General features: G+C 43.6%; 1 protein-coding gene across 1 annotated transcript in view; it reads left to right on the top strand.

Annotated features, from left to right (window-relative positions):
* The first annotated feature begins 9,677 nt into the window (after positions 1–9,677).
* The window catches only part of LOC109881292 (anthrax toxin receptor 2-like), a 125,507-nt gene continuing 110,975 nt past the window's right edge, over positions 9,678–24,209 (top strand). The window contains exons 1-4 of the mRNA XM_031829609.1: positions 9,678–10,204; positions 17,095–17,166; positions 23,019–23,090; positions 23,347–23,428. Of these exons, the coding sequence (XP_031685469.1) occupies positions 10,053–10,204; positions 17,095–17,166; positions 23,019–23,090; positions 23,347–23,428 (378 nt within the window). The 5' untranslated portion in view covers positions 9,678–10,052. The remainder of the gene's footprint in view (positions 10,205–17,094; positions 17,167–23,018; positions 23,091–23,346; positions 23,429–24,209) is intronic.

Here is a 24,209-nt window from a genome sequence, read left to right as displayed (position 1 = left end):
AGTAAGAGAGAGAGAGAGAGAGAGAGAGAGAGATCACTAGTTAGAGGACTACTAGAGGTGCAAGCCTGTTGCAGAGGTCTGTTAACATACTGTGATAGCTACAGACATGTCTCTGCCAGAGGGCTGTTAACATACTGTGATGGCCACAGACGTGTCTGTTGCAGAGGTCTGTTAACATACTGTGATAGCTACAGACATGTCTCTGCCAGAGGTCTGTTAACATACTGTGATAGCTACAGACATGTCTCTACCAGAGGTCTGTTAACATACTGTGATAGCTACAGACATGTCTCTACCAGAGGTCTGTTAACATACTGTCATAGCTACAGACATGTCTCTGCCAGAGGTCTGTTAACATACTCTGATGGCTACAGACATAACTCTGCCAGAGGTCTGTTAACATACTGTGATGGCTACAGACATAACTCTGCCAGAGGTCTGTTAACATACTGTGATAGCTACAGACATGTCTCTGCCAGAGGTCTGTTAACATCCTGTGATAGCTACAGACGTATCTGTGCCAGAGGTCTGTTAACATACTGTGATAGCTACAGACGTGTCTGTGCCAGAGGTCTGTTAACATACTGTGATAGCTACAGACATGTCTCTGCCAGAGGTCTGTTAACATACTGTGTTAGCTACAAATGTGTCTGTGCCAGAGGTCTGTTAACATACTGTGATGGCTACAGACGTGTCTGTGCCAGAGGTCTGTTAACATACTGTGATAGCTACAGACATGTCTCTGCCAGAGGTCTGTTAACATACTGTGATAGCTACAGACATGTCTCTGCCAGAGGTCTGTTAACATACTGTGATAGCTACAAACGTGTCTGTGCCAGAGGTCTGTTAACATACTGTGATAGCTACAGACATGTCTCTGCCAGAGGTCTGTTAACATACTGTGATAGCTACAAACGTGTCTGTGCCAGAGGTCTGTTAACATACTGTGATAGCTACAGACGTCTCTGTGCCAGAGGTCTGTTAACATACTGTGATAGCTACAAATGTGTCTGTGCCAGAGGTCTGTTAACATACTGTGATGGCTACAGACGTGTCTGTGCCAGAGGTCTGTTAACATACTGTGATAGCTACAGACATGTCTCTGCCAGAGGTCTGTTAACATACTGTGATAGCTACAGACATGTCTCTGCCAGAGGTCTGTTAACATACTGTGATAGCTACAAACGTGTCTGTGCCAGAGGTCTGTTAACATACTGTGATAGCTACAGACATGTCTCTGCCAGAGGTCTGTTAACATACTGTGATAGCTACAAACGTGTCTGTGCCAGAGGTCTGTTAACATACTGTGATAGCTACAGACGTGTCTGTGCCAGAGGTCTGTTAACATACTGTGATAGCTACAGACGTGTCTGTGCCAGAGGTCTGTTAGCCAGAGGTCTTACTGACAGTTGTGCCTGCTTTGTGTGAAGCATTGCTGTCTCTAACTCCTTGCTCTTTGTGCTGTTGTCTGTGCCCAATAATGTTTGTACCATGTTTTATTCTGCTACCATGTAGTGTTGCTACCATGTTTTTGTTATGTTGTGATGCTACCATGTAGTGTTGTACCATGTTATTGTTATGCTGTGATGCTACCATGTAGTGTTGCTACCATGTTATTGTTATGTAGTGTTGCTACCATGTAGTGTTGCTACCATGTTATTGTTATGTAGTGATGCTACCATGTAGTGTTGCTACCATGTTATTGTTATGTTGTGATGCAACCATGCTGTGTTGCTACCATGTTATTGTTATGTTGTGATGCTACCATGTTGTGTTGCTACCATGTTATTGTTATGTTGTGATGCTACCATGTAGTGTTGCTACCATGTTATTGTTACGTTGTGATGCTACCATGCTGTGATGCTACCATGTTATTGTTATGTTGTGATGCTACCATGTTGTGTTGCTACCATGTTATTGTTATGTTGTGATGCTACCATGCTGTGTTATCGCCTTGCTATGCTGTTGTCTTAGGTCTCTCTTTATCTAGTGTTGTGTTGTGTTGTCTCTCTGTGTTTATTTTTAAAACATTATCTCAGGGCCCCCGTCCCCGCAGGAGGCCTTTTGCCTTTAGGTAGGCCTTCATTGTAAATAAGAATTTGTTCATAACAGACTTGCCTAGTTAAATAAAGGTTAAATAAAATAAATAAAATAGTGAGTGTGTATATAGTGTGTATATATAGTCTAGTGAATGTGTATATGGTGTCTATATATTTATTTTATTTATTATTTTACCTTTATTTAACTAGGCAAGTCAGTTATGAACAAATTCTTATTTACAATGAAGGCCTACCAAAAGGCAAAAGGCCTCCTGCGGGGACGGGGGACAGGGGATTAAGAATATGTATATATATAAATATAGGACAAAACACACATCACGACAAGAGAGACAATATAACACTACATGAAGAGAGACCCGAGACAACAACATAGCAAGACAGCAACACATGACAACACAGCATGGTAGCAACACAACATGACAACAACATGGTAGCAACACAACATGAAAACAACATGGTAGCAACACAACATGGTAGCAACACAAAACATGGTACAAACATTATTGGGCACAGACAACAGCACAAAGGGGAAGAAGGTAGAGACAACAATACATCACACAAAGCAGCCACCACTGTCAGTTAGAGTGTCCATGATTGAGTCTTTAAATGAAGAGATTGAGATAAAACTGTCCAGTTTGAGTGTTTGTGCAGCTCGTTCCAGTCGCTAGCTGCAACGAACTGAAAAGAGATAGAGGAAACCAAGTCTTGATGTAACTTTAGCCTGCAGCTTTGATATGTGCTGAGAGAAGGACAGTTTACCGTCTAGCCATACTCCCAAGCCATACTCCCAAGTACTTGTATGAGGTGACTAACTGAAGCTCTAAACCCTCAGAAGTAGTGACCACACCGGTGGGGAGAGGGTCATTCTTCTTACCAAACCACATGACCTTTGTTTTGGAGGTGTTAAAAACAATATTTTTTTCCTTATTTATTTTACCTTTATTTAACAAGGTGAGTCGGTTAAGAACAAATTCTTATTTTCATTGACGGCCTAGAAAAGGTGGGTTAACTGCCTTGTTCAGGGGCAGAAGGACAGATTTTTACCTTGTCAGCTCGGGGATTTGATCTAACAACCTTTCAGTTTCTAGTCCAACGCTCTAACCACTGGACTCTAACCACTAGGCTACCTGCCGTCCCTACACTCTAACCACTAGGCTACCTGCCGTCCCTACACTCTGACCACTAGGCTACCTGCCGTCCCTACACTCTAACCACTAGGCTACCTGTCGCCCCTACACTCTAACCACTAGGCTACCTGCACTCTAACCACTAGGCTACCTGCCGCCCCTACACTCTAACCACTAGCCTACCGGCCGCCCCTACACTCTAACCACTAGGCTACCTGCCGTCCCTACACTCTAACCACTAGGCTACCTGTCGCCCCTACACTCTAACCACTAGGCTACCTGCCGTCCCTACACTCTAACCACTAGGCTACCTGTCGCCCCTACACTCTAACCACTAGGCTACCTGCCGTCCCTACACTCTGACCACTAGGCTACCTGCCGTCCCTACACTCTGACCACTAGGCTACCTGCCGTCCCTACACTCTAACCACTAGGCTACCTGTCGCCCCTACACTCTAACCACTAGGCTACCTGCCGTCCCTACACTCTAACCACTAGCCTACCTGCCGCCTCTACTCTCTAACCACTAGGCTACCTGCCGTCCCTACACTCTAACCACTAGGCTACCTGCCGTCCCTACACTCTAACCACTAGGCTACCTGCCATCCCTACACTCTAACCACTAGGCTACCTGCCGCCCATACACTCTAACCACTAGGCTACCTGCCGCCCCTACACTCTAACCACTAGGCTACCTGCCGTCCCTACACTTTAACCACGAGGCTACCTGTCGCCCCTATACTCTAACCACGAGGCTACCTGCCGTCCCTATGCTCTAACCACTAGGCTACCTGCCGCCCCTACGCTCTAACCACTAGGCTACCTGCCGTCCCTACACTCTAACCACTAGACTACCTGCCGCCTCTACTCTCTAACCACTAGGCTACCTGCCGTCCCTACACTCTAACCACTAGGCTACCTGCCGTCCCTACACTCTAACCACTAGGCTACCTGCCGCCCCTACACTCTAACCACTAGGCTACCTGCCGTCCCTACACTCTAACCACGAGGCTACCTGTCGCCCCTACACTCTAACCACTAGGCTACCTGCCGCCCCTACACTCTAACCACTAGCCTACCTGCCGACTCTACTCTCTAACCACTAGGCTACCTGCCGTCCCTACACTCTAACCACTAGGCTACCTGCCGTCCCTACACTCTAACCACTAGGCTACCTGCCGCCCCTACACTCTAACCACTAGCCTACCGGCCGCCCCTACACTCTAACCACTAGGCTACCTGCCGTCCCTACACTCTAACCACTAGGCTACCTGTCGCCCCTACACTCTAACCACTAGGCTACCTGCCGTCCCTACACTCTAACCACTAGGCTACCTGTCGCCCCTACACTCTAACCACTAGGCTACCTGCCGTCCCTACACTCTGACCACTAGGCTACCTGCCGTCCCTACACTCTGACCACTAGGCTACCTGCCGTCCCTACACTCTAACCACTAGGCTACCTGTCGCCCCTACACTCTAACCACTAGGCTACCTGCCGTCCCTACACTCTAACCACTAGCCTACCTGCCGCCTCTACTCTCTAACCACTAGGCTACCTGCCGTCCCTACACTCTAACCACTAGGCTACCTGCCGTCCCTACACTCTAACCACTAGGCTACCTGCCATCCCTACACTCTAACCCCTAGGCTACCTGCCGCCCATACACTCTAACCACTAGGCTACCTGCCGCCCCTACACTCTAGCCACTAGGCTACCTGCCGTCCCTACACTTTAACCACGAGGCTACCTGTCGCCCCTATACTCTAACCACGAGGCTACCTGCCGCCCCTATGCTCTAACCACTAGGCTACCTGCCGCCCCTACGCTCTAACCACTAGGCTACCTGCCGTCCCTACACTCTAACCACTAGACTACCTGCCGCCTCTACTCTCTAACCACTAGGCTACCTGCCGTCCCTACACTCTAACCACTAGGCTACCTGCCGTCCCTACACTCTAACCACTAGGCTACCTGCCATCCCTACACTCTAACCACTAGGCTACCTGCCGCCCATACACTCTAACCACTAGGCTACCTGCCGCCCCTACACTCTAACCACTAGGCTACCTGCCGTCCCTACACTCTAACCACGAGGCTACCTGTCGCCCCTACACTCTAACCACTAGGCTACCTGCCGCCCCTACACTCTAACCACTAGCCTACCTGCCGACTCTACTCTCTAACCACTAGGCTACCTGCCGTCCCTACACTCTAACCACTAGGCTACCTGCCGTCCCTACACTCTAACCACTAGGCTACCTGCCATCCCTACACTCTAACCACTAGGCTACCTGCCGCCCATACACTCTAACCACTAGGCTACCTGCCACCCCTACACTCTAACCACTAGGCTACCTGCCGTCCCTACACTCTAACCACGAGGCTACCTGTCGCCTCTACGCTCTAACCACGAGGCTACCTGCCGCCCCTATGCTCTAACCACTAGGCTACCTGCCGCCCCTATGCTCTAACCACTAGGCTACCTGCCGTCCCTACGTTCTAACCACTAGGCTACCTGCCACCCAAAGGGTAGAGAAAGCTTGTTGGACACTAGAAGGCTTTGTTGTAGAGCATTTAACACTAAATCCAGGGAGGGGCCAGCTGAGTATAAGACTGTATCATCTGCATATAAATGGATGAGAGAGCTTCCTACTGCCTGAGCTATGTTGTTGAAGACGTCCCTACACTCTAGCCACCAAGTCTACCTGCCGTCCCTACACTCTAGCCACTAGTCTACCTGCCGTCCCTACCCTCTAGCCACTAGTCTACCTGCCGTCCCTACACTCTAGCCAGTAGTCTACCTGCCGTCCCTACACTCTAGCCACGAGTCTACCTGCCGTCCCTACACTCTAGCCAGTAGTCTACCTGCCGTCCCTACACTCTAGCCACTAGTCTACCTGCCGTCCCTACACTCTAGCCACTAGTCTACCTGCCGTCCCTACCCTCTAGCCAGTAGTCTACCTGCCGTCCCTACACTCTAGCCAGTAGTCTACCTGCCGTCCCTACCCTCTAGCCACTAGTCTACCTGCCGTCCCTACCCTCTAGCCACTAGTCTAGCACAAGGGTGTCCAACCCTTTTCCTGGAGAGAGCCCTTCCTGTATGTTTTCGCTCCAAACACAGTTGTAACTAACCTGATTAGTCTTATCAACTAGCTATTTATTAGAATCAGATGAGCTAGATTAGGGTTAGAGTGAGAACCTACAGGACAGTAGCTCTCCAGGAACAGGGTTAGAGTGAGAACCTACAGGACAGTAGCTCTCCAGGAACAGGGTTAGAGTGAGAACCTACAGGACAGTAGCTCTCCAGGAACAGGGTTGGAGTGAGAACCCACAGGACAGTATCTCTCCAGGAACAGGGTTAGAGTGAGAACCCACAGGACAGTATCTCTCCAGGAACAGGGTTGGAGTGAGAACCTACAGGACGATAGCTCTCCAGGAACAGGGTTGGAGTGAGAACCTACAGGACGATAGCTCTCCAGGAACAGGGTTAGAGTGAGAACCTACAGGACGATAGCTCTCCAGGAACAGGGTTGGAGTGAGAACCTACAGGACGATAGCTCTCCAGGAACAGGGTTAGAGTGAGAACCCACAGGACAGTAGCTCTCCAGGAACAGGGTTGGAGTGAGAACCTACAGGACAGTAGCTCTCCAGGAACAGGGTTAGAGTGAGAACCTACAGGACAGTAGCTCTCCAGGAACAGGGTTAGAGTGAGAACCTACAGGACGATAGCTCTCCAGGAACAGGGTTGGAGTGAGAACCCACAGGACAGTATCTCTCCAGGAACAGGGTTAGAGTGAGAACCCACAGGACGATAGCTCTCCAGGAACAGGGTTGGAGTGAGAACCTACAGGACAGTAGCTCTCCAGGAACACACACACACATATACATACATACACACAAAATGTGTGATTGCCTATCGGATCTACAGTGCCTTCGAAACGTATTCAGGCCCATTGACTTTTTCCACATTTTGTTATGTTACAAAAGTATTTAAAAATGTATTTAAAAAAATAAAAATCCTCAGGAATCTACAATAACCCATAATGACATGGCTGTGAGACTTGAAATTGAGCGTTTTCCATTGATTTCCATTTCCATTGATCATCCTTGAGATGTTTCTACAACTTGATTGGACATGATTTGGAAAGGCACACACCTGTCTATATAAGGTTCCACAGCTGACAGTGAATGTCAGAGCAAAACCCAAGCCATGAGGTTGAAAGAATTGTCCGTAGAGCTCCAAGACAGGATTGTTTCGAGGCACAGATCTGGGGAAGGTCACCAAAAAATCTCTGCAGCATTGAAGGTCCCCAAGAACACAGTGGCCTCCATCATTCTTCAATGGAAGAAGTTTGGAACCACCAAGACTCTTCCTAGAGCTGAGCAATCTGGGGAGAAGGACCTTGGTCAGGGAGATGACCAAGAACCTGATGGTCACTCTGACAGAGTTCTAGAGTTCCTCTGTGGATATGAGAGAACCTTCCCGAACGACAACCTGCAGCAATCCACCAATCAGGCCTTTATGGCAGAGTGGCTAGACGGAAGCCACTCCTCAGTAAAAGGCAAATGACAACCCAATTGGATTATGCCAAATGGCACCTAAAGACTCTCAGACCATGAGAAACAAGATTCTTTGGTCTGATGAAACTAAGATTAAACTCTTTGGCCTGAATGCCAAGCGTCACGCCTGGAGGAAACCTGGCATCATCCTTACGGTGAAGCGTGGTGTTGGCAGCATCATGCTGTGGGGATGTTTTTCAGCGGCAGGGACTGGGAGACTAGTCAGGATCGAGTCAAAGATGAACAGAGCAAAGTACAGAGAGATCCTTGATGAAAACCTGATCCACAGCACTCAGGACCTCAGATTGGTGCAACAGGACATATCTCAATGTCCTTGAGTGGCCCAGCCAGAGTTAAACCCGACCGAACATCTCTGGAGAAACCTAAAAATAGCTATGCAGCAACACTCCCCATTCAACCTGACAGAGCTTGATAGAATCTGCAGAGCTGAATGGAAGAAACTCCCTAAATACAGTTGTGCCAAGCTTGTAGCATCATACCCAAGAAGACTCAAGGCTGTAATCTCTGCCAAGGGAGCTTCAACAAAGTACTGAGTAAATGGTCTGAATACTTATGTAAATGTTATATATCATTAAAAAAAAAATTACAAGTAAAAAAAATCTAAAACATCTTTTTGCTTTGTCATTATGGGTTAATGTGTTGCATTGATGAGAAAAACACTTTCCGTGGGCACTGTACATAAGGTTAACCTTGAAAGTTGAGGACTGCCTGATGCAAAGTGCACATTGGATTCATGTGATAAAGATCAACTAAACATATCTCATAATAATGACTTACTATTTCATAATGACACCCTACTTAATAATAATGACTCCCTATTTCTCATAATAATGACTTACTATCTCATAATGACTTACTATCTCACAATGACTCACTATTTCATAATGACTTACTATCTCATAATAATGACTTACTATCTCATAATGACTTACTATCTCATAATGACTTACTAACTAATGACTTAGTATCTCATAATAATGACTCATTGCCTCATAATAACGACTTACTATTTCATAATCATGATTTAGGCTACAATCTCATAAATCATCGTCAGATAAAAAAAAATCTTTGCCGGCTACTGTGGTTGGATAAAAAAAAATCGGTGCCGTCTACTGTGGTTGGATAAAAAAATCTTTGCCGTCTGCTGTGGTTGGATAAAAAAAATCTTTGCCGTCTACTGTGGTTGGATAAAAAAAATCTTGGCCGTCTACTGTGGTTGGATAAAAAAATCTTTGCCGTCTACTGTGGTTGGATCAAAAAACATATTTGCCGTCTACTGTGGTTGGATAAAAAAACATATTTGCCGTCTACTGTGGTTGGATAAAAAAAGGACTGGTGACAGCAGGATTTGGGTTTTCGTTTTGATGGTGCTGTATTCAGCATAACAAAAGATGCATCGACAGTAGGCCTAGGCTATGTTTTCATATTTAATTGGTAGCCCTCACTCTCCTCCACCCAAAAACGGCATTTTAGATAGAGACTAGGCTGCAAATTATTATAGGCTATTCACCCACTTTAATCCGACCTTTTGTTAAATAATTGTCAATATACTAATTTTAAACCTTTATTTAACTAGGCAAGTCATTTAAGAACAAATTCTTATTTTGAATGACGGCCTAGGAACAGTGGGTTAACTGCCGACAGATTTTCACCTTGTCAGCTCGGGGATTCGAACTTGCAACCTTTCGGTTACTAGTCCAATGCTCTAACCACTAAGTCACTATGGGCCGACATTTTCTGGTGATTGAATTGTACATAGCCTTTTGCCTTTCCCCTTTCCCCAACCTCTGAAAGACCTTACAGCAGCTGTTGGGTGTGTGCTTGCGCTCTGACAGCACTGCGACCACCCGGAGACCCACTCAACTTTACCACATCTGTTTTCACCAGGCGCATGCGCCTTTTGGAATGAACCTAACTTTTCGTGGGAGTGTGCTGCTTCGTGTAGCCTACGGGGAAGTTTTATGCAATGGGCTATTGAATTGACTCAACACTTGATGAGACTTGCTGAGGTTACAAGAGATAGTGTAAAATGGTCATAGGACATTAGGAAATACTGTCGGTGACATGGGCTCTGTAATTTCCTCTATTTTGTAAGAAGGCTCTATATCATTGTTGCGCTTGTACACGTTTTGACATCTTGCTCCTCAACCGTTGCAGATGTGCGAATCGCTTTTAGTTTACTCACTAGGCCTGCTGTTCATGTGCTAGAATAATAGGTGTGAAATTTCGATTTAGAAGTTTACTTTGCGGCCCACAACGGCAACACGGTTGAACTTGACAATGAAGGAGAAAACACGCCATCGCGCTAAATTCCACTGGACGTCAACAGCAGTAACAGCTGGCGTAATTCTGTTGAGTTTGTTTGCTTGGTCTTGTCGTGCAGAAGAAGCGTCTTGCCACGGAGCTTACGACTTATACTTTGTTTTAGATAGGTAAGTAAAAACGTTGTATCACAATCTGTTTCACAGGAGTAGCTGCTTGTGCTTAGGGATGGATACACAAAAACAATGTAGCTACAGTGCTGCAATTTAACAGTTTAACAATAACAATGTGTCCACAATGGCACCTTTACCAATGTACAGTCACAATGACTCTTCATATGTTTTAGATTCAAAACAAATCCTGTATACGTTTTGTCCGTTAGTTTCAGCAGCTGAAAGGTTAAATTGGTTAGTTCTGGTTGCCTGCTTATATGATATATAACGCTGGTCTAAATTTAATTAGAGGACATTCCAACACATGCATCATCATTAGGACGGTTGAATCATGGTCAAGTTCAACTCAGGGCAGCAAAGAGGAGTTATCATGAGGATGCAGGACAACTACAACATAGTCTAGTGTGTATGTGACAGATTGACATGGGTTCAAATCCCAGTCTCCTGCGCATCAGAAATACTATTATTAGCCCGCTGAGCTAAGAGCCTACGCATTCGTTTGGGGGAGCTAACACAAGTATTTAGGTCTCGGGTAAGGTTATAAATCACTTGAGTAGTTTGCCGAACCACCTCTGTTCCACTTTACTTTAAAGCTCTGATTTCATCACCAGTTCATGCCAGGCCTATGTCACAATGACAGCATGACTGTGGGCTATATTGAATAGACCGTATGTTTCTGCCAAACCATAATAACATGAAGCTACAGAGACAAAACGTTAGGGCTGCAGCCTAAATCGAACCATTGGTTTAACACAAATCCCTTTGTTTGCCATAAATGTGGTTTACTAACTTGTTACGATAATTATGTTCTCAATGTTCATAAACCCAATTCAATTCTTCTGGTGCTTCTACACCTGCATTGCTTGCTGTTTGGGGTTTTAGGCTGGGTTTCTGTACAGCACTTTGAGATATCAGCTGATGTACGAAGGGCTATATAAATAAATTTGATTTGATTTGATTTGATTTGAATTAAACTACTCTGCCTGAAACCCAGAATTTGTAAGAAACTGGTTGAAATGAATGTAGACGGAGGCCCAGCTACAATAGTCAGAAAGTTTATTGACGAGAGCGTTAGTCTGTTGTACAAAACAATTCATTTTATACTGGCTTCTCACGCACACGCACACACATTCACACTAACATCAGCACACAATGTCCTGCTACCCAGCCGACAAAGATTAGGGGAATCCGTGAGACTTACTCCCTCAAGATAGGGAGACCGAGACCCTGGGAAGTACTCTCAGTGGCCCCAGCCAAGGAGACGGAGACCCTGGGAAGTACTCTCAGTGGCCCCAGCCAAGGTCGGCACCGAATCTTGTCTGTTTTTAAGATACTGTTATAGACATATTGTACAGACTATGGTTATACATAATTCTAATCAATTTCATACGATTATATGGCTTCAGGGTGGAATATTCTAGTCATTCATTTAAATTCCATCAACACTAACTTGTAAATCAGGATAGTTCTTTCCAGTTCAGCAAGAGTTGGGACACAACTCAAGTTCTGCAATACTACATACCAGGAAGCAGACTTGATACAATTTTTTGGGGGGACTTAAATTCTTCTTCTTTCCCATCTTGGCTCAATGTCATATTTGTGCAAGCCGACTCCTCCCCTTCCTGCCCCAGTTTCAAACCCTCTGTCTACTCCTCCCCTTCCTGCCCCAGTTTCAAACCCTCTGTCTACTCCTCCTCTTCCTGCCCCAGTTTCAAACCCCCTGTCTACTCCTCCTCTTCCTGCCCCAGTTTCAAACCCTCTGTCTACTCCTCCTCTTCCTGCCCCAGTTTCAAACCCCCTGTCTACTCCTCCTCTTCCTGCCCCAGTTTCAAACCCTCTGTCTACTCCATCCTGTCTTCAGTTAGAAAATGACAGGATGATGCTCACAGTACCGTTGATACAACTGACAAAGTAAAAAGGGGTATTTTGATTTGCTTTAGTAGGAAAGTCCCAACACCTTAGCCATTACACCAAGAGGTCTGAACCTCTTGTTGAGGTTGCTAGTGTAACAGTATAACTTTAGACCGTCCCCTCGCCCATACCCGGGCACGAACCAGGGACCCTCTGCACACATCAACAACAGTCACCCTCGAAGCATCATTACCCATCGCTCCACAAAAGCCACAGCCCTTGCAGAGCAAGGGGAACTACTACTTCAAGGTCTCAGAGCAAGTGACGTCACCGATTGAAAGGCTATTTAGCGCGAACACCGCTAACTAAGCTAGCCGTTTCACATCCGTTACACTAGTACCACCACTAACTAAGCTAGCCATTTCACATCCGTTATTTTTTTTTACCTTTATTTTACTAGGCAAGTCAGTTAAGAACAAATTCTTATTTTCAATGACGGCCTAGGAACAGTGGGTTAACTGCCTGTTCAAGGGCAGAAAGACAGATTTTGTACCTTGTCAGCTCAGGGATTTGAACTGGCAACCTTTCGGTTACTAGTCCAATGCTCTAAACACTAGGCTACGCTGCCGCCCGCCATAGGTGTTGGATCGAGGAAAGGACCCTACAATATAATGTATTCACAAAGCTTATCACCCAGATTCGTTATCAGTTACTATATTGTCAAAGTGCAGTGGAACTTTGATAATGATAACAATCTAGCAGTCATCTCAGCTATCGACCAAGATAGTTTATTTCATGAAAGTAGGTGGTAGTGGTATATTGTAGCAAGAAAGTGAGTAGACCAGGGAAGTAGACCAGGGAAGTCGACCAGAGAAGTCGACCGGGGAAGTCGACCAGAGAAGTCGACCGGGGAAGTCGACCGGGGAAGTCGACCAGAGAAGTCGACCGGGGAAGTCGACCGGGGAAGTCGACCGGGGAAGTCGACCGGGGAAGTAGACCGGAGAAGTTGACCAGGGAAGTCGACCAGGGAAGTAGACCAGAGAAGTCGACCAGGGAAGTAGACCAGGGAAGTCGACCAGGGAAGTAGACCAGGCCACAGTACTTGAGTTCATTGAATCTCTATTGTCATGCAGCTGTAGAAACTCACAACACAAAATATTAGTGGTTATAACACAAAATATGTTTCTGGACTCTGCTCATCATGAGCACCATAATGAACACTTTACCAATATAAAGAAACAGTATAACAAGACAGTATAACGAGACAGTATAACGAGACAGTATAGAGACAGTATAGAGACAGTATAGAGACGGTATAACGAGACGGTATAGAGACAGTATAGAGACGGTATAACGAGACAGTATAGAGACAGTATAGAGACAGTATAACGAGACAGTATAGAGACAGTATAGAGACGGTATAACGAGACGGTATAACGAGACAGTATAACGAGACGGTATAACGAGACAGTATAGAGACAGTATAACGAAACGGTATAACGAGACGGTATAACGAGACAGTATAGAGACAGTATAACGAGACAGTATAACGAGACAGTATAGAGACAGTATAATGAGACAGTATAACGAGACAGTATAGAGACAGTATAACGAGACGGTATAACGAGACGGTATAACGAGACAGTATAGAGACAGTATAACGAGACAGTATAATGAGACAGTATAGAGACAGTATAACGAGACGGTATAACGAGACGGTATAACGAGACGGTATAACGAGACGGTATAACGAGACAGTATAACGAGACGGTATAACGAGACAGTATAACGAGACAGTATAGAGACAGTATAACGAGACAGTATAACGAGACAGTATAGAGACAGTATAACGAGACGGTATAACGAGACAGTCAACAGCAGCAGCAGGGGGGGGGGGGTGGGGGGGGATCAAGTTCATAGAGTCTGCAGGAATTGTATGACTCATGTTCAATTTAGTTTCAAAGACAATGTGGTTGTCTTTCATCTATCACCACTTCCTGCAGACAATGTGTGGAGTATGGGCTTTTGCTCTCCTATGCAAGCTGCAAACTAGGCATGACATCAGCTCAGTTTGGTAGAGCATGGCCCACTCTGCAATGCCTGCATAGTGGGTTCTATTCCTGGGATCACCTATATGAAAAACAGGCATGGGGTTGTGTAGGTTACTTTCTAAATGTAATCTGTTACCTGTCCAAAATTGTAATCCATAATGTAACTTTTGAATTACCCCAAACTCAGTAATGTAATCTGATTACATTCAGTTACTTTTAGATTACTTTCTCCTTAAGAGAGGCATGAGAAGAAGACAAAAGATATGTTCCCATTTGAACAACATCTATTGCAGGATAAATCCATGTTAAAGTTTACATAGCCGGCCTTATATGGATGTTACATTTTACTGTATGCGTTGGTTATGTGGGCTTCTGCTAACCCATTGCTTTCTGTTACGTATAATAATATGATTCAATTATATATCTACATTAAAAACCAAAGTCCTATCAGAATTCTAGTCATTCCAATAAAATGTTATACCCCTTGATCTTCAAGAACAGGACTTGGAAATATGAAAGTATAGATTAGCCCAATTTTTGGGGTTTTTAACCTGAGCTAACGACTTATTAGCCAGCCCGAGTCTGTGGTTTATCATTGTGTTGTCATGGAGGACTGATTGGGTCATTGATTCTAGTTGAAAAATAAAAGGCTGTGCTCATGGAATGGCTTTGTGCACTACTGAAAAGCGTTATTTACATGTGAAAAATGAGATCCATATGCTGCACTTGCTATAGGCCTATTGTTTACCTTTTTGTTGGTGACACTTTGGTATCTTGATAATATGCAGCTGTTTAAAGGGCAAATCCACAGATGAGACAATAACAAAACAGACGCCCCGCCTCTGTTTTGGTAAAAAGATGAGGTATTGGCCTGGAGAAATGTAACCATTCTCAGATTAATAGACAGAGCTATGGATGTGAGGACTGACCACCATGATATCAACATGATAGTTGTAACCATGTTATGAGGATATACAGGACTGACCACCATGATATCAACATGATAGTTGTAACCATGTTATGAGGATATACAGGACTGACCATCCATGATATCAACATGATAGTTGTAACCATGTTATGAGGATATACATGACTGACCACCATGATATCAACATGATAGTTGTAACCATGTTATGAGGATATACAGGACTGACCATCCATGACCATCCCCAACCTGTTACTCCCCAACCTGTTACTCCCCAACCCTGTTACTCCCCACCCCTGCATTATAAGTCACTTTGGATAAAATTGTCTGCTGAATGGCATATACGGTATAAAAAAATAACAAATATATATTATATACACTGCTCAAAAAAAATAAAGGGAACACTTAAACAACACAATGTAACTCCAAGTCAATCACACTTCTGTGAAATCAAACTGTCCACTTAGGAAGCAGCACTGATTGACAATATATTTCACATGCTGTTGTGCAAATGGAATAGACAACAGGTGGAAATTATAGGCAATTAGCAAGACACCCCCAATAAAGGAGTGGTGGCCCTTCGCATGGAGGCGCTACCAGGAGACAGGCCAGTACATCAGGAGACATGGAGGAGGCCGTAGGAGGGCAACAACCCAGCAGCAGGAGGAGGAGGAGGAGCACTGCCAGAGCCCTGCAAAATGACCTTCAGCAGGCCACAAATGTGCATGTGTCTGCTCAAACGGTCAGAAACAGACTCCATGAGGGTGGTATGAGGGCCCGACGTCCACAGGTGGGGGTTGTGCTTACAGCCCAACACCGTGCAGGACGTTTGGCATTTGCCAGAGAACACCAAGATTGGCAAATTCGCCACTGGTGCCCTGTGCTCTTCACAGATGAAAGCAGGTTCACACTGAGCACATATGACAGACGTGACAGAGTCTGGAGACTCCGTGGAGAACGTTCTGCTGCCTGCAACATCCTCCAGCATGACCGGTTTGGCGGTGGGTCAGGCATGGTGTGGGGTGGCATTTCTTTGGGGGGCCGCACAGCCCTCCATGTTTTCGCCAGAGGTAGCCTGACTGCCATTAGGTACCGAGATGAGATCCTCAGACCCCTTGTGAGACCATATGCTGGTGCGGTTGGCCCTGGGTTCCTCCTAATGCAAGACAATGCTAGACCTCATGTGGCTGGAGTGTGTCAGCAGTTTCTGCAAGAGGAAGGCATTGATGCTATGGACTGGCCCGCTCATTCCCCAGACCTGAATCCAATTGAGCACATCTGGGACATCATGTCTCGCTCCATCCACCAACGCCACGTTGCACCACAGACTGTCCAGGAGTTGGCGGATGCTTTAGTCCAGGTCTGGGAGGAGATCCCTCAGGAGACCATCTGCCACCTCATCAGGAGCATGCCCAGGCATTGTAGGGAGGTCATACAGGCACGTGGAGGCCACACACACTACTGAGCCTCATTTTGACTTGTTTTAAGGACATTACATCAAAGTTGGATCAGCCTGTAGGGTGGTTTTCCACTTTAATTTTGAGTGTGACTCCAAATCCAGACCTCCATGGGTTGATAAATTTGATTTCCATTGATAGTTTTTGTGTGATTTTGTTGTCAGCACATTCAACTGTGTAAAGAGAAAAGTATTTAATAAGAATATTTCATTCATTCCGATCTAGGATGTGTTATTTTAGTGTTCCCTTTTATTTTTTTGAGCAGTGTATATAATCTTAAATCATTGGTCTAGAAGACAAGCAGCTGACTCATGTTATGCTCAGTCAGCACCACACTTCAATGTTAAACCTATGTTTTGATGCACTGCAGAAGGCTCCCTCTTCAGAACTATATCACCATCACTGTAAACTATATCACCATCACTGTAAATCAGCTGTTGGTCCACATATAGTCCCTTGTGACTCAGTTGGTATGCTAACAACACCAGGGTCGTGGGTTTGATTCCTGCTGGGCTCACATTTATTCACTCATCACAGACTGTAAATTGTTTTGGTAAATGGTATATATTCTACTGTATATATTGACTGTGTTTTCTGTTGCAGGTCAGGGAGTGTTTCTAAAGACTGGGGTGAAATTTATGCCTTTGTGAAGAACCTTACAGACAGATTTGTGAGGTGAGTATTTTTTCCCCCCAAAACATGGTTATTGTATGTTATACAAATGAACTGTGGTCTGGGAAAAGGGACAACGCTGGACTGTAGTTTGGATATGTGTTTGTTAAAATGGAACCTGAGCCCCTTGGACACATTTTGTTTTACAATAATAACAGTGGATATTATTATAACTGACTTTTGTCCAGCTCAAACACGAATCAAGTTCACCCCAGTCCATAAAACCGATACAGCCTTGTATATTTACCAACTATTATAGTGGAAAGTTCACAATGTTCAACCTGTGTTGAATGAATAAAAGCAGGACAACAGGATCAGTTAACCAAATTGAATTGTAGGCATAGGACTCGTGTGAACGTAACCGGTTGTCACACCCTGACCTTAGTTATCTTTGTTTTCTTTATTATCTTGGTTAGGTCAGGGTGTGACAAGGGTGGTATGTGTGTTTTTTTTTGTCTTGTCTAGGGGTTTTTCTATATCTATTGGGTTTTTTGAATGTCTAGGTATTTGTAGGTCTATGGTGGCCTGAATTGGTTCCCAATCAGAGACAGCTGTTTATCGTTGTCTCTGATTGGGGATCCTATTTAGGTTGCCATTTTCCATTTTGGTTTGGTGTGTTATTGTCTATGTGTAGTTGCATGTCAGCACTCGTGTGATATAGCGCTTTGTTCAGTGTTTGGTTTTCCTTCCATTAAAAGAAGATGTACGCTTATGACGAAGGTGGTACCGGTTTAAATAAATTAATGCAGGTAGGTCTGTGCCACCCCCCCCTCCCAAAAAGGTTAAATATGTGTAAAAAAAAATAATATTAAATACATCCTCAGCTTTCTTATATAATCTAGACAGTGGTGGAAAAAGTACCCAAATGTCATACTTGAGTAAAAGTAAAGATACATTAATAGAAAATGAAGTCTAAAAGTATTTGGGTTTTAAATATACTTAAGTATCAAAAGTAAATGTAATTGCTAAAATATACTTAAGTATTAAAAGTATAAATCATTTCAAATTACTTATATTAAGCGAACCAGTGAGTTTTTTTTTTTTACGTTCTTCTTCAAGAATGTGGGTAAAATTTCATCTTTGACCATGAGAGGTGGGAATGTTGTTCACTTGTCAAATAGTATTAAGAATAGTTTTCCATACTGTATTTTGTCGATTTATTTTCGCAACGCAAATATTGAGTCGTGACTGAGACAAACTGGTTTAATTTCGGTCCCGAGGCAAAACCAGTTGAGAACCACTGGGCTGGACTATGCGGCTGCTGTTGTTAATAGTTTACAGTTCATCAGACTGAAATATGGTCTTGTTTCCATGCAGTCCAGCATGTCAGATCTCTACTGTTTAGGTTGCTACATTTATGTAGATTGTTTTTGATTGCGTCTGTCAGGATGTGTTATCATGCTTGTTAAATAAATACCGGAGGAAAGGGGAGAACCACAACCTGCGATTTCTGTGAATCTGATTGGTCAAGAGATGCACGACGCCTGCAGCAGCACTTGGATGTGAAGGACAGAGAAATGGTGCGAGTTCACAAATCATGAGGCAAATCGTAAAAATAAAATAAAAAAAATAAACTGTACTTGGCCACTCTTTAATGTTTTGCGTCGATATATTTTGCTAAACTAAATCAAAAGTCATATGACGCCACACCTGATTGAAAAGTGCAAACGCCACCTAGCCACACGTTTTTCCAGTGGCCCTGATTGCAGGGTGATTTTTTTTGTTGTTGATTGCGTAACAACGGCGGTTGACTAAATGTTATGTGCCAGTCCAGACGGTATCGACCCAGCCAAACATAAATGAAGAAATGATTTGTTGAAGAAAATAGCAAATGTGCCAGGTGTGAGTGGGTGGCAGCGAGGATCAGTCTTCTGGGCTGTGAGAATGGCCATTTGTAACCGGGGTGGACCAGATCCACACATAGATATCTATCCCTCCTCCCGATCGCAGAATGGGCCAGAAGACTTGGGTTCGGGTAGTATTTGACATGTTTCAAATATTTTCAGCGTTTGCTCTAGCCTGCCTAGAGCGCCAGATGGGCGGATGCTTACCGTTTTGGGACTATTCTATTGGTTCATTAAGTCAGGCAAGCTTAGTCAAGCACAGATAAAGCATTTCTAAATGAATGAAAGGATTTCAAATAGCATTTGAACTCAGGCGGTCTGCACGCAATGGGCCAGGGAGAGGCAGGGAGACAGGGAATGTACAGTAAGGCAAAAGAACACTGAGAGGCGAGGACAATCTGCTATACAATGCTCCTTTACCAAGAACACTTCTGTTCTGCCATGTGGAGCATGCAGACTGGAGAGATTTCTTTTTTTTCCCTTTCTCCGGATTTCTCCCAGTCTGGCATTGCAAGCAAGCTCTTGATTTATTCAGTGTTGGTTGGAAGAGAGAACCGGAGAAGGTTTTAATTGAAATGACAGGCTTATATTTCAGTCTAGCCTCAGATGTTAGTCTAGATATATAAGATCAATAATATCTGTATAGTTCAGATGTGATTCTAGCCAATCTATCACCTGTCTAAAGTTAAAACTGATACAAATTCTTTGACATTTCTCAGTTACGACTAGAATACATTCTCAATGTCCTCAAACTACTCAGTCATGTTCCATAAATAATTCTTCAGGAAGTACGTGATCTATATGGCTGCTGTTCCTTGCCAGATATGACCGTGTGGCATAAAGATGTGCTGTGGGGGAGGACTGGATGAGAGTGGCTGAGAGTAGTTAAGACTTGCTGAGACTGGATGAGACTGGATGAGACTGGATGAGACTGGCTGAGACAAGCTGAGAGTAGTTAAGACTAGTTAAGATTAGCTGTGACAGGCTGACACTGGCTGAGACTATTTGAGACAAGTTCAGACTAGTTAAGATTAGCTGTGACAGGTTGACATTAGCTGAGCCTAGCAGAGATTGGCTGAGATTAGCTGTGTGTGTGTGTGTGTGTGTATTGATGTATCGTTGCCATGACAACCTGTTTCCTGTCTCTCATCACTTCCTCCTTCCACAGGAGAACAGCATATCCTCCCTTAAATCACATACTCAAATTAGGTGATACAATGTAGTGTATTGTATTGTTTTTTGATAGTTTTCTTTTCGTGCACATCTGAAGTTAATGTCTTTACACCATCTGACCAGATCGCTGGCGTGCATGTTTATTTTGTCCACGCTCACCGGACGCGATCATGACACGCAGGTTGAAATATCAAAACTAACTCTGAACCAACTATATTCATTTGGGGACAGGTCAAAAAAAGCAAACAATATGGCAATTTAGCTAGCTTGCTGTTGCTAGATCATTTGTCCTGGGATATAAACATTGGGTTGTTATTTTACCTGAAATGCACAAGGTCCTCTAACAATCCACAGATAAAAGGGTAAACTGAGTATTTCTAGAAATCTCTCCTCCTTCATGCTTCTTCTTTGGACTTTATATGGCGGTTGGCAACCAACTTTAAGGTGAATTACCACCACCAACTGGACTGGAGTGGAGTGTGGACCTCAGTTCATCTTTCAATCACCCACTTGGGTATATGCTCCAAAACCCAATGAGGGGATGGGAGAGGCGGGACTTGCGGCGCATCAAGCATCACAAATAAAACCATGTTCTATTTTAGAGCCTGGCTACGCAGACTGTCGTTGATGCGCGCGAGCGCTGTTGGTGCGATGATTGAGTAACATGAATGTGTACATTTATTTTACGACGCGAGCTGTATGGTCAGCATGCTCGACAGCCTATTCAATAACTATCTATCTCATGCTGTTTTTCTCATGTCAATGAGATTCTGAGTTGTATTACTGTGCAGTCTCATTGGAAAAAGGATGTGTAATTAATTCATTAAATTGTCATTTTTAAATTTTAGTGTAGAAAGTATACAACACTAAAAGCTACTGTTGATATACGGATCCCAGTCAAAATTATGGACACACCTACTGAAATAAGACATATGGAATCATTTAGTAACCAAACAAGTGTTAAACAACTCTAAATATATTTTATTTGAGATTATTCAAATTAGTTGAGAGAATGCCAAGAGTGTGCAAAGTCACACCCGTTATTTGAAATGCATTCCAGGTGACTTCCTCATGAAGCTGGTTGAGAGAATGCCAAGAGTGTGCAAAGCTGTCATCAAGGCAAAGGGAGGCTACTTTGAAGAATCTCAAATATAACATGTATTTTGATTTCTTTAACACTTGTTTGGTTACGACATGATTCTATTTGTGTTATTTAATAGTTCTGATGTCTTCACTATTATTCTACTATGTATAACATTTTAAAAATAAAGAAAAACCCTTGAATGAGTAGGTGTGTCCAAACTTTTGACTGGTACTGTACACTGACCTGGTATACTATACACTGACCTGATATGCACTGACCTGGTATACTATACACTGACCTGATTTACACTGACCTGATTTACACTGACATTATATACTATACACTGACCTGAAAAACACTGAGTACCAAACATTAAGAACACCTTGAATATTGAGTGGCACCCCCCTTTTTGCCCTAAGAACAGCCTCAATTCGTCAGGTCATGGACTTTACAAGGTGTCGAAATTGTTCTACGGGGATGCTGGCCCATGTTGACTCCAATTCTTCCCACAGTTGTGTCGAGGTGACTAAATGTCCTTTGGGTGGTGGACCGTTCTTGATACACACGGGGAACTGTTGAGCATGAAAAACCCAGCATCATTGCAGTTCTTGACACTTACTGGTGCACCTGGCACCTACAACCATACCAAAGGCACTTTATCTTTTGTCTTGCCCATCCACCCTCTGAATGGCACACATACACGATCCACGTCTCAATTGGCTCAAGGCTTGAATATCCTTCTGCGGAGCCGCCCCTTTTTTTCAAAATGACATCCAAATCCAACTGACTGTAGCTCAGGACCTGAATAGAAGATATGCGTATTCTTGATACCATTTGAAAGGAAACCATTTGAAGTTTGTGGAAATGTGAAATTAATGCCGGAGAATATATCACATTAGATCTGGTAAAAGATAATGCAAATGAAAAAAATGTCTTTTTTTTTTTGTACCATCTTTGAAATGCAATAGAAAGTCCATAATTTATTATTACAGACCAGGCACAATTTAGATTTTGGCCACTAGATGGCAGCAGTGTATGTGAAAAGTTTTAGACTGATCCAATGAACCATTGCATTTCTGTTCAAATGTGTCTAATTGGTTTATTAATAACTTTTCAAATTCATAACTGTGCACTCTTCTCAAACAATAGCATGGTATTCTTTCACTGTAATAGCTACTGTAAATTGGACAGTGCAGTTAGATTAACAAGAATTACAGCTTTCTGCCAATATCAGATGTATTTATGTCCTGAGAAATGTTCTAGTTACTTACAACCTCATGCTAATCGCATTAGCCTACATTAGCTCAACCATCCCGTGGGTGGGACACCGATCTGTGGAGAACCTTAGGAGGTTTTTAACCTGTCTCCTCCCCGTCATCTAAACTGATTTTATTTATTTAATTGATTTATTTCACCTTTATTTAACTAGGTAGGCAAGTTGAGAACAAGTTCTCATTTACAATTGCGACCTGGCCAAGATAAAGCAAAGCAGTTCGACACATACAACAACACAGAGTTACACATGGAGTAAAACAAACAGAGTCAATAATACAGTAGAAAAATAAGTCTATATACAATATGAGCAAGTGAGGTGAGATAAGGGAGGTAAAGGCAAAACGTTTTTTGGGAGTGGATTTAACAAGTGACATCAATAAGGGATCGTAGCTTTCACCAGCATTTAGCTGGTTAGTCTATGTCATTGAAAGAGTGGGTGTTCTTAATGTTTTGTCCACTACTGTTTTGTTTCATTCCAGCCCCAGCATGAGGGTCTCCTTTATTGTGTTCTCTTCTTCAGCCAAAGTGATGTTACCTCTGACTGGAGACAGGTATTATATTCCTCTATTGCTAGTGACAGGTAATACACCTTGTAGTAACACATTATAAAGGATCATAGTACATCTTATTGCTGTAACTAAAGTACTAAAGCATTAGTGTATTCCTGGCAGGTTTTTAAATCTGACTCATTTAATTGAAGTTTAGTCATGACAGTCCCCAATGGCTATTTATATGCGTATCCAATAGTAAACACACCCACCGTACCAGAACATGTTGGATAGTGAATAGATGTCTTTTTGTTTGAAGATATGAAATCCAGGAAGGCCTGGAGAGACTGAGAGAGGTGAAACCAGCAGGGGAGACCTACATGCATGAAGGAATTAAAGAGGTGCAGTATGGGTAACACCTACATTGGATAGTCTCCAGTAGATTCTTTATAGATGTTACACTAAATATCTACTAGACCTAAACCTACTCTAAACCTAACCCTAAACCTACTCTAAACCTAACCTACTCTAAACCTGACCCTTAACCTATTCTAAACCTAACCCTAAACCTACTCTAAACCTAACCTACTCTAAACCTGACCCTTAACCTATTCTAAACCTAACCCTAAACCTACACCAAACCCAACTTTAAACCTAAACCTACTCTAAACCTAACCCTAACCCTACTCTAAACCTAACCATAACCCTAATCTAAGCCTAACCCTGAACCTACTGTAAACCTAACCCTAAACCTACTCTAAACCTGACCCTAAACCTACTCTAAACCTAACACTAAACCTAACCCTAAACCTACTCTAAACCTAACCCTACTCTAAACCTAACCCTAAACCTTCTCTAAGACTAACCCTACATTGGATAGTCTCCAGTAGATTCTTTATAGATGTTACACTAAATATCTACTAACCCTAAACCTACTCTAAACCTAACCCTAAACCTACTCTTAACCTAACCCTAAACCTACTCTAAACCTGACCCTAAACCTACTCTAAACCTAACACTAAACCTAACCCTAAACCTACTCTTAACCTAACCCTAAACCTACTCTATCCCTAATCCTAAACCTACTCTAAACCTAACCCTACTCTAAACCTAACCCTAAACCTAGTCTAAACCTAACCCTACTCTAAACCTAAACCTACTCGAAGCCTAACCCTAAACCTA

Source organism: Oncorhynchus kisutch, linkage group LG8 (genome assembly GCF_002021735.2).
Source record: "Oncorhynchus kisutch isolate 150728-3 linkage group LG8, Okis_V2, whole genome shotgun sequence".
Lineage (NCBI taxonomy): Eukaryota > Metazoa > Chordata > Actinopteri > Salmoniformes > Salmonidae > Oncorhynchus > Oncorhynchus kisutch.
Note: the sequence above shows the minus strand (reverse complement) of the source record. Positions and strands in the feature narration are given on the sequence as shown.